The 11522-nt window shown below is 57.3% G+C and overlaps 1 protein-coding gene across 2 annotated transcripts in view; it reads right to left on the bottom strand.

The window, feature by feature from the left end:
• UNC5A (unc-5 netrin receptor A) overlaps nt 1-11522 on the bottom strand; it is a 59645-nt gene that overhangs the window by 12327 nt on the left and 35796 nt on the right. For both annotated transcript variants that reach the window (XM_019655644.1, XM_019655645.1), the window contains exon 2: nt 3604-3825. In XM_019655644.1, coding sequence (XP_019511189.1) covers nt 3604-3825 — 222 coding nt within the window. The remainder of the gene's footprint in view (nt 1-3603; nt 3826-11522) is intronic.

Genomic DNA, 11522 nt, shown 5'->3' with positions numbered 1-11522 from the left:
GGGAGGGCAGAGGACCCAGGGGAAGACCCAGACCCTGCTCTGCCCCATCCTTGAGGTGAGGGGCTGTGTCCTCCACCCTGCAGGTCACCTAGTAGCCAGGCTACGGGGAGCAGTTTCTGGCATGGCTGTGTCTGCACCTGCCTAGTAAATGTGAGCAGATGCCAGCCTTGGGAAGGCTGGGGAGGAAGGGGGAGGAGTCCCTCCAGCCCAGGAGCATGTGGGGTGTAAGCGTGCGTGAATGCCAAGGGCACGTGGGGAGCCTGGTGGGGGAGGTGTGCTGAGTATTTCTGGGAGGTTGAGGGTTGGCGGGGTGGGAGTGGGGGCTCTGAGGCCAAGCTGAGGCTTAGGTTCTCACCTTCTCACCAATCTACGTCTAATAACCAATCAGTTTGTGTAACACGCAATAAATTATACTCCCAGACTGGACTCTCAAGTTTGGCTTAGCAAGTTTCAGGCTTTTACAGCATCAGCAGATTTGGGTGGAGGGTTTTCAGGTTTTGGTCCTTAACCCCTGGCCTTCTGGATGGGGAATGGGGGCAAGTGCGGGGAGATAGAGTCGCTCTCTCCTGGGGAGTCCACTAGCCACCCCCAGCCCCACACAGGAATGGGAACAGCTGCAGATCTGGGCTGACTTCCGATCACTGTCACACTTGCCTGACCACAGAATGTTTTTGGGTCAGGGTCTTTGGTCTGTGTGTCTGCATGGTGGCATAGCTGTGACATCTGTTTGTGGGGAAGGGAAGGCTATCTCTGTACCTCCAAGCACTCAGTGGCTTTGGGTTAAGAAATCAATAAGATCAATGAAAATTCAGATGTGCTAGCCACGGGAGGCCTGAGGTTGGATGTTCAGGGCAGGAAAGGGCCCTGGTGGTTACAGGTGCGACGTGTCCCCACGTGGCTCTGGTTGGCTTGAAGGGAGCAAGGCCAGCAGAGCCTGTTGGGAGTGTAGGCTGGGGGCTCTCAGTGTGAATGCTGGGTCTGGGTTTCAGCCAAGCCATGGATTCCAGGCCTTGTGCTGGCAGGAGACAAGGAGGGGTGTGTGTGGGGAGCCTGGAAGGGAAGGCTGGGAGCAGCAGGGGTCCGGGGCCCCCCAGAGGTTCCAGGACAGACCCTCAGGTTGCAGAAAGGCAGGTCTCTGGCTGTAGCTTCCTCCCCCTTACCTGTGCTCTCCCTGGGGTACCTGCCACAGCAATGGGAGGACTCATCATGCCGCAAAATGGTACTGGGCCCTGAGTGTGAAGTGGGGAGAGGGGAAAGGCCTGGAGCTGGGCTCTGACTGGGTATGTGAGAGCTCATGGCTTCCCTCTCCAACATGCAAGGGGGCCCTCCTCATCCCCATTTACAGATGAGGGAGCTGAGGCTCACGGAGGGGAGGGGACTTGCCTAGGAGGGGTAGACCCTCCTACTGGGACAACGTGGGCCCCAAAGCTGCCCACATGTGCAGGAGGAGGGTTCTGGCAGCTCTCCTGGGTAATGTAAGCAGAAGCTCTGGGAAGTGCTTATGGGGCCCAGCGCTCTCTTGGGCCACACAGGTCATTGACCCTTCCATCCGCTTCCCAAGAGTGGTGGGCAAAGCTGGGTCCCCTGTCCCAAGAGCCTTGGGGGCTGACTTCTTAGCACCTAACTTCCTAGCACCTAGCACCTAACCCAGGCCCAACACAGAGCAGGTGTTCAAATAATACCTGAGGACTGAAGGAAGGAAGCTGCCAGCAGCGGGCATGTGTAGGCCAGGGCAATGCCGGGCTCAAGGGCCTGGGCAGGAATCACTAATAGGAAGGGGGTGCAGGCATGGGGAGGGCTGACACTTGTGGAGAAGGAGACCAGCCCCTGCTGACCCTGGTAGGGGAGCAGGGGTGTGACTTCTGTGGACCAGAATGCATGGCTGAAGCCCTTTTGGGTCCCTGGAGGAGTCAGAACCAAGGGCTCTATCCCATCTGTGATCGACAGGCTGGTTCTGAGGACTGAATGACACCTGGCCTAAACTCAGGGCTTTTCGGCTCACATCCAGGTTACTGTGAGAGCTTCCATTTCTCCTGAGCAGAAATGGCCGCCCTCCAGCTCCCCTCTGCCCAGCACCAACTTCCCACAGTGCAAGCCTGGCGACAGCCTCCTCCTGTCCCTGGGCCCATTTCTCAGGCCCCCATCTGGCCCCACAGCTGGCCTGCCATTCCTACGTCAGCACTGCTGGTCCTTGGCCTGGGAAGTGCTGGTCTCAGTGGTCTTAAGACTGCGCTTAGATGGTACTCTCGTCTGGGATGCTTCTGGGTCACCAAGTGCCTTCTGCCTGGAGCATGGACACCCCCGCCCCCCCTGCCCCCCACCAGCCCACTGTCCCCTGCCTGCCTTGGCATCAGTGTGAATTGTCCTGGGTGCAGCCTGCCTGTCCCCAGCTGCACTACGGCCCTGGCCTCACGCTGGTGGCTGTACACTCCATAGGGAGTGTGTGCTGTGTATCTCAGGCTGGCCAAGGCGTCCAGGGAAAGGAGCTCAGGACTTAACCTGAGGGCTCCACAAAGCGCCAAGGCTAAGGGTGAGCTTAACTGGGGTCCAGCTGAGGAGGAGGAGAGGCTGTTGTCAGCTCCACCGGCCTGCTCATGGGGAATGCTGGCCCTCATTGCCCATCTGCAGCTGATGGCCAGGCTGGAGGTGGGGCATGGGGTGTCCCACAGAAGGGGCATTTCTTGGGTCTGCTCATTGCTTGGGAACCCCTTCCTCCACAACTCAGCCAAGTCCCACTGGTTCCCTCTCCTCAGCGTCTCTGGATCTGCCACTCCCTTCAGGCCCCCCACACTGGCCGCCGAATGTCACCCATAGGCCTGTCATTCCGCAGCTTGAAATCCCATGGGACTGTGACCTCACTCCAGAGCTGAATGGGCAAGGCTCCCAGATGGCACCAGTGCCCCCTGTGCCCACTCCCTGCTGATCCCCAACCTGCATACTGCTCATCTGCCTCCAGACCTTTGTTGGGCCGTGTCCCTTGCCTGGGACAACCTCTTCTCTCCCTGACCAGTGGAAACAGTGGCTTCCTGTTTCCACGTCACCTCCCCTGGGCCGCCTCGGTCCTGCTCTCCTTTGGCTGCCACAGCCCCTAGGACTTGCTGAGCGGTCACCATGCTGCCCACCTCTCTGCAGGGGCTGTGTCCCTAGCACAGAGCGGGTGCTCTGGGAATGTGTGAATGAATGAGTGAATGAATGAATGAATGGACACAAAAATTAAATAATCACAGGGTGTGAGGTCCCTGAGCTCTTCCATCATCTAGGACCCAATCCCTCCGAACCCCTTTCTTTGCTGGCACTGCAGCCCAGGCCCTGCTCAGGCTCAGATACAGCGGCAGGGACCGGCCCTTCCATCCTCAGGCCCCTGGGGCATTTTCAGGGGCTTCCCTCTTCCTCCCCCATCATTCTGTGAGGTCTGGGGAGGCTGGTGGGGCTGGGCAGTGGGCGGGGCCACGTGACAGGGAGGCCCAGAGCGGCCTGCCGCCTGTGAGCAGAGGGCCATGATGTGACCAGTTCTGTGCCCACCACCCAGGTCCCCAGGAGAGGGAGGGCCTCACACCTCGGGCCCCTGTATATACACCAAGGCCTTCCCCTGGGAGGCCTCACCGCTGCTCCCGTCTGTGCTGCGCTCGATCACGTGGTCCACCTGACGCACCCACTCCCCGTTGCACTTGAAGAAAATCTGTGTGGCGGGCGTGGCCTTGCAAACCAGCAGCACTGGCTTGTTCTTGACGATGTACACGTCCTCGGGCTCCACGAGGAAGTGTGGAAGCAGGTCTGGGTTGGTACCGGGCACCGGGTTGGCCACCGTGGCACTCTGCTGGGCACCTGCAGCAGGGCAAAGGGGGAAGTTGAGCCAGGCCTCTGGCCCTCCGGGAGCTCCCTGCCCCTTCAGAGGTAGAGCCCAGCCATGGGGAGCCCGCTGGTGGGGCCCACGGGAGGAGTGAGGCCAGGCTGCACACCACTTCCAGCCTGGCGATCTGCTAAACGCACCCTCCCAAGCCTGACTGTCCCCCTCTGTAAAGTGGGGGATAGAAGCAGCTCCCCACTTCTGAAGACTGTGGAGAGATGAATGCGACAAGGGCGGCAGCAGTCAGGCTCATTGTGTCCCTGGTAGGAGGTCAGGGATCAGGTGAGGCAACCCACCGCTGTAGGAATCCAGGGGAAACCCAGAGAGAGGGAGAGGATCCCCGCAGGGGAGTCCCTTCCTCTGGTGCCCTGGCTGCCTCCAGGCCGCTTCCAGGTTGAGTCCTATTCCTGGCCCCTCATACAATAGGTGCTCAGAAAATACCAAGTGAAGGAAAAAAGTGAGGTGGCAGAGCTACGGGAGAGGCCCCAGGGAGGGCCATGCAGGTGGGTCTGGGCTGCTGGGTGGGCCCGGGCAGGATGGGACCAGAAGAGTGTGTCTGGGAGCCTGAGGGGCCTGGGCCACACCCCACCCTTCAAGGAGTCCTGAATATAGGTTTCCTTCTCATTTTAACTGAAAACCACAACCATCCCACAAGTCATTTGTTGCTAATTACACAGGTAATTGGCTCTGAGGCTTTGGCAGTGGTAAGCCCCACAGCAGTCTGATAGGCTGCTGGACCAGCAGGACTGCTGAGAGGGTGGAGGGGGAGTGGGAGGATGGAGTGGGGGCATCCTCAGCCCCCCCACCCGGCTGCCCACCAAACAGGCCCCTGACGGCCTGGCCTCCCTCAGGGCTGCAGCGATGTCCCCACCAGCATACACTCACACTCCACAGGTGCCTCTGTGCAAAAAGGGAAAAACTTGGGCTTCAGAGACCCATTTGGTTCTCTGCTAGTGATAACCTTGGGCAAATTACCCTTTATGTCATCTGTGCTATTGGAGGTCCTGTCTGCCTGTAGGGGCAGCCGCCTGGCTCTACTGCCCTCCCCACGGGCAGCCCCAAACCCACGGAGGGCTTCTAACAGGAAGGCCTGGCTCCTTGTGCCTGGACCCAGCCCGAGGGGGCATCCGTGCTGCCCTTGTTTCCTGCCTGCTCAGGATCCCTCTAAGGTGAGAGTCGGCTCCCTCCACCCCAAGATCATGATTTTGGGGAGGGGATTTGTACCTGGTCTTGTAGGCGTCCTGGACTGGGCAGGTGAGCTGGGAATGCCTGCCCAGAGGCTGAGAAACCTGGTGTGACTTCAGGTAAGCACCCCCACCCCACCCCGACCCAGGCTGTTTCCTCACCTGCAGAAATAGGAGGTGGTACCCAATTCTTAGAGCACGTGCTAAGTGCCTTTTTTCATTTCCTCCCCCTCAGTTTAGTAATCCTTATATCAGTCTCTTCAGGGCTAGGGGCTGACGAGGAAGCTAGGCACAGAGCCGGCAGGTGCCTTGCCCTTGGGATGGGGGTGGGGGGTGGGGGGTGCAGGCAGAGGTGAAGAGCCATCTAGACATCTTACAAGTGGGGACTCTGAGGCCTTAGAGGGAGTCACTTACCCCAGACACCCCAGCTCCAGCCCTGGACTCACGAAGTGTCAGGGTCGCTTTATGCCCCTTTTGTTATTACTCTTCACTGTCACTCAGCAGTCACTTGCCAGCCCCTGCTCAGGCAGCAGGCTCAGCCGGTTAGGGCTGCGTTGGGCTCGGGCTGCAAGGTCTAGAGCAGGGGTCGGCAGACTTTTGAGACGGAAGAGCCAATCCTGTCCCTCACAACAATTTAAAAATTATTCAAGAGCCATAAAACAAATGAAATCACCATTATGTGAATAATATTCTTTAAAAATTTTATAAATGAAATTATGATAGTTTTATTTTCATTTTCAATTTTACTTCAGAGCCACATGTACGTACCCAAAGAGCCGCATGTGGCTTGCGAGCCGCAGTTTGCTAACCCCTGGTCTACAGAATGAATTGGACAGTGGGCTCCTGAGGGTGGGCCTAGAGTGGGGGTGGTAGATGCAGTGGCCTCTCTAGACATTTATTGGGGAAGCTACAGCATCTCTGTGGACCTTGGGGGCCAAGTTTGACTCCTGAGCAGGGACCCCAGGGGACTTGGGGCAGTTGTCACAGGCTCCAGAATGGCATAGGAGCCCCCAGTGGCATGTGCCAGGCGTGCCCAGGCCTCACCTTTCAGAGGCTCAAAGCAATAGCCTGTGCCTGCCTAGTGGCAGGTGGCTGGGTGGGCAGGGGTCCTGGCTCAGGGTGTGGGCAGGGAGTGGGTGCGTGGCCTTCCAGCCTCCCTATCGATCAGAGCGCCTAGCACTGCTCGCGTCAGCTGCCCGCTGAACCCAGCACAATCCCTCATGTCTGCATTTAACTGCTAATGAAAAATAAATGTACTGTGACCAATAAGGGACATAGCTCACTTCTCCAGGGCCTCCGTCATGCCACATTGGCGCAGCCTCCCCTCCCCACCCCAGGGGTTGCATTTATTGGATGGAACCCAGTGGGTACCCTCCAGGTTACAGCTATGCCCTCTAGCAAGGACACTCTAAGGCCATGGGTGGGGGTAAATTTAGGCCCCACTGGATGTCCTCTTGGGGCTACAGAAGCTGACTTGCCCTCCCTCTGGCCCCTGAGCCCACTGTGATCACCCTTGTGGGCAGCACCTGCAATCTGCTGGATGCCTCACTATCCCACTTAGGCCCAGTGTGAACCTCGGGTTGCTCCCCCTCCACGTTGCAGACCAATAGAGCAAGTCTTCCTTCTCTCTGACGTGAATCCCATACTCGCCTAGCACACATAACATGAAGCACTGCAAGCTCACTGCCAAATGATCCATGATCCTTTCAACAGGGCAAGAGCCCTCTGGTTCGCCACAGTCCCCACCACTCCCTACTGTTGCACCCCAGGCCTGCTTCTCCCATTTCTGTTTTCTGCCTGGCTCCCATGGGCGTTTCAAGATGGCACCAAGCCACCTTTGGCTGGTATCCCTGAGACTTCTATTCTGGCTCAGCCACTTCTCCAGCCTTCCTGGGCAAAAACACCACTGGTCCCTCCTAGGCACTGCCTGCTACCTCCATGGTCTTCTCTCTGAAACACACTCCCTTCCTCCTCTGCCAGCACTTTCCTACCTTTTCCTCGGGGCCCAGCTCCGCTGTCACTTCCTCTGGAAAGAGGGGTTCCGCCACCTCACTCTTCCAGGAAACCACACATACTGTTTAGCACTCTCTGCACCCGAGGCCTGTCATCCCTGGTGCTGTAGCTCTCACCACAGGAGAAGTAAGGGAGTGGTGGACCCGCCCCATGTGGTCCATCTGGGAACTTTTTTAAATTTTTATTGGGGAACAGCCATATTGGTTACATACACATTGCTTTCATGCTACAATGGCATAGTTGACTCTTTTAAGGAGGGCGCAGCTCAGTGGCCCATGCGGGGATCTAACCAGCAAACTTGGAGTTAGTAGCACCATGTTCCAACCAACTGAGCTAACCGGTCACCCCCATCTGGGAACTTTTACCCAGCCTTCAAATTTCAGCAAATGTGTCACCTCCTTCAGGAGGTCTTTGTCACCTCCTTCAGGAGGTCTATACTCTTTGTCACCTGCCCGAGTGTCCACTCTGTCCCCTGAGCCTCCTTCCAGGGTACACGCCACATTCAAGACTGGCATGGATTTGTTTGCACGCTGCCTCTGCTCAGGGCAGGAGCCCAGGTCTGGCCTGAATTCTGATGGAATGTTTGTTGAGTGACTGAATGACCTCCTCTTCATCTCCCTTGAATTTCACATCTGCCCAAGGATGGCCCTTTTGTTCTGCAGGGAGACCCTGAGGGGCACAGAGCAGCCCCCAGGCACAGTGGGCAGAGAGAGGGCTCTGCACTCCAGGCTGCCCCCCTCTACACCCTGACATGTTGCTGCTCTGAGGTTGAGCCCCACTTTTCTCACCTGCAGCCTGGGATGACAAGACCTGCCTGTGTAACTCTGAGGCCCAGGATGGGCGTGAAAGTGCTTTCAAATGTTTTATTTTTAAAGGCATCACAAAAATATGAGGTGTGATTAATCAAGTTATTAATGAACTCATATTGACTGAGTGAGGAATTGGTCCCTGGGAGGGGTGGGGGCAGGGTGTCACACCACTGCTCCCCAAGAGTAGCCTTGCCCAGCCCCTGTCCACCACCTGCTCCTCTCATCCTCCCAACAGCCCCAGTTGAGGGCCATGGCCAGGGGGTGGGGCGGCAAGCTCCAGCTTTTTCCACTTCCCTGAGAATGTTCTGGATTTGAAATGGGGTGGAGGAGGGGGCTAGGGGCCCCAGAGCCTCCGTCTTTCTCCAGCCTGACCCTTTCCTGGCAGCTCATGCAGAACTGAACCCCCACACCCTGGGCGCCGACGGTCTCAGCCGGCCTTGCCTGGAGATAGGCATTTGGTAGGTCCTATTGGGGCCTGGCTGTTGTGCTCCACAGGCCCGGGCAGGGAGAGCAGAGTGCCACAGGCTAAAGGGCCATGCCCTTTGCCTGGTGTCGGAGGCCAGCAGTGGCCCAGGACCTGAGCTGCCACTTGGCCTTGCCTCTAGGGACCCCTCCATGTGCGCCCTGTGGGGCAGCATCTTGACTGTTGGCAATTCCTCAAGGGCTTGTGTGCATTCTGTTCCCAGCTCTGCCTCCTCCCACTTTGGCTGCAGAAAATGCCCCACCCCCACTCCGCTCAGCCCATATGGTTATTTGGTCCAGGGGGGCTGACCCCATCTCTGGCCCACTGACTGGTTCCCAGATGGGCAGGTCACCCCATCCCAACAGATGGGATTCCAGGATTTGGGTTGGGCTGCCGGGAAGGGAGAACCCCTTTCTATCAGGCTGGTGTTGCAGGCCACTGAGGCCGAGTGAAAGGGGAGGCTGTGCCCAGGTCTAAAGGGAGTGGTTTGGAGAGAGAGATCGACTCCTCCCGGGTCCCACAGACCCCTGGATTCCTTTCTTTTGCTGAAGCCAGCTGGACTGAGGACACTTCCACTGCATTGATTCACCCACCCATCTGCTCTCTGCCTGGGTGACTTCTACTCGCCCTTCAAGGCATGCTCAAACACCCCCTCTCCCGGAAAGCCTTCCCTGACAGAGCCGGCCCAGCCACACCTCCCCTGGGCTCCCACAGCTCCTGAGTGAACTCACCTCAGGGCCTTACACATCATTTATGAGTCTGTCGGCGTCTTGAGGGCAGGGACAGAATGTTGATAGCTTCCCACCCGTCACGCAGCCTTACAGCCTGGCGAGGGTCTGACACAGTGAGAGCCTAGTGAGTGTTTGTTGAATGAATGTTGAACAGCGTTCCCTCACTCAGGACCGTGAGCCCAGAAAGGAGGGTTGGAAGTGGAGGACATTCATTCAGATTTGTCTGGGAGCCAGCTGTGCTCACCTTCCAATCAATCGATCAATCGAGTCAATCAGTCAATTCCAGAAACCTGTCCTGGACCCTGGGGAGGCAGAGGCTGATGTGCAGAATCTGGAGGAATCTGGAGGAGGTAGGTGGGCTGGGAGCCACGGCCAGTGGTGGGGGCAGAGGAGACGTAGACATGCGAGTAATGGGAATCTGCGTTCTTCTGCATCCCTGCATCCTGACATGGCTTTATGAGTTATTATTTTTTAAACGTGGGGCATTCTACGATGAGGGCGCTTCACTCAGTGGCTCTGAGGAGCACAGATGGAACCTTCGCCTGTTGTCAGGCAGAGAGCTGTGGGGGGTAGGGGAGTGGGTGGGGGGTCCCGAGATGACAAATCTGGGGCCCAGAGGAACCCTGAGGTTCCAGAGGCATAGACTTGCCTGGAGGTGACAACAGGGTGCCATGGGGCCAGAGCGCACCTCAGAACTCTTCCAAAGCCAACACATAACAACCTCTGCGCTGCCCGCCAGCTGCTCCCTGGGGCTCATTGACTGCTCCAGCCCCTGCGCAGGGCCCGTTTCTCGAGCCTCGGTTTCCTCATGTGGGCACACCCTTCACCAGGACGAGGTGGGTCAGGACTGCCCCCTGCCCGGGTCTCAAGGCACCCATCAATACTTCTTTCTCTTCCTGGTCCCTTGGTCCATCCCCTAGTCATCTGTCTCTCTAGCTGTCACTCCCAACAGCAAGGACTTCAGGATTGCAGGGGGCAGGTCTGAGTCTAGGCTTTCTGGGTCCGGGTGTGTTCAGTGAATGAGGGAGGGGACGACTGCAGTCCCTCCTGCCTAGGAGTGTATAGGAGGTAGAGGTGACGAGGTCGGGGTGACAGCCCCTCACTATGTACCTCGGAAGGGAAGGCTGCTCTACCAACCGGCGCTCATACACGCGTGTGCAGCACTCCGGTTTCCATGGCAATGTGTGTGTGAAAGTGTCAGAAGCAGCAGCCACCTCCCCAAGATCGGAGGAAAGTCACCCTCTTCCCCAGTGGGCTCCACGGGCCTGCTCACAAGGACAGACATACACACCATGAGGGGGACATGCACACAGGCTGAACTGCAAAAAACAAAGTGGGTCTGGGGCGGGGGACGGCACCACCTCACCAGCTCAGAGCATGGTCACACTGAGTGGGGAGCACGGCCAGGCCACAGGGCCCACCAGCTACCACAGAGCAGGCAGCTGCACTGAGGTGCCTTTGACCCGCCTCTCGTTTTGCAGACAAGGACTATGAAGCTCAGGACTTGCCTAAGGTCACACAACCACAGAGGTCAGAGTTGGGTTTGGGCATTTCCTGGACCAGTGTCTGGCTCCACCCAAAATGCCACCCTCTGCTCACTCTGCTTACACGCTGACCCTGTTTCTTAGACCCTCCAAGCTGATCCCAGCACTGGACCTTTGCATTTGCTCTTTCCACTGCCCCCTGCTCTTCCACAGCTGCGTCCTTCTCATCCCCCAGGTCTCAGCTCCAACGCTGCCTCCTCTCAGAAGCTCCCCCACTGACTGCTGTGCCCCCACCCCTTTTCCAGTCTGTGCTCACAGCACTCACCACCATCTGAAACCATCTTGTTACTTTCTGTGTCCCCTTCCCCTGAAATGGGTCATGACAACGGGGACCACACTTGCCCTGTTCACTACCGTAGACCCAGAACCCAGCACAGCGCCTTGCAGAGAACACGTTGATAAACATGCTCTGACAGCACAAATGAACAAGTGTGGGTCTTCCTACTGTGCCCAGAGCCCACACCGGGTGTCACACACCTGCCATAGTTCAGAGTCCCCAAACCCACCAGTTAAGGGGACTTCAAAACTACCGAGGTGCCTGGGGAACAGTGCTGTGATGGGGAGATAGGCCCCAGGGACCTCCTTCCAGGGCCCCTTACTACCCCAGGCCTTGCTTCAGGCCAGAGAAATAGTTAATAAAGCGGAGGCCTAAATAAGCATTTGATTAACAAACGATAAAATAGCTATTGTGTCCCCGAATTAAGCTATAATTGTGGCTGATAATTGGCTGGTTAGAATTTAATAAGCTGCAATTAAATAGAATGGAATCCAGGGTAATTATGTGGTCACACAGCCCAGAGAGAACTAGGGGAGAAAGGCTTTTTCCTGCTTTGGAATCTTTTGCTGGTGCAGTGTGTGTTGCTGTGGGTGTTTCTGGTTCGGGTGATTGTGTGTGTGTGTGTGTGTGTGTGTGTGTGTGTGTGTGTGTGTG

The sequence above is a fragment of the Hipposideros armiger genome, unplaced genomic scaffold (assembly GCF_001890085.2).
Source record: "Hipposideros armiger isolate ML-2016 unplaced genomic scaffold, ASM189008v1 scaffold_242, whole genome shotgun sequence".
NCBI lineage: Eukaryota > Metazoa > Chordata > Mammalia > Chiroptera > Hipposideridae > Hipposideros > Hipposideros armiger.
The sequence above is the reverse complement of the archived record's forward strand: the minus strand, read 5'-3'. Positions and strand labels throughout refer to the sequence as shown.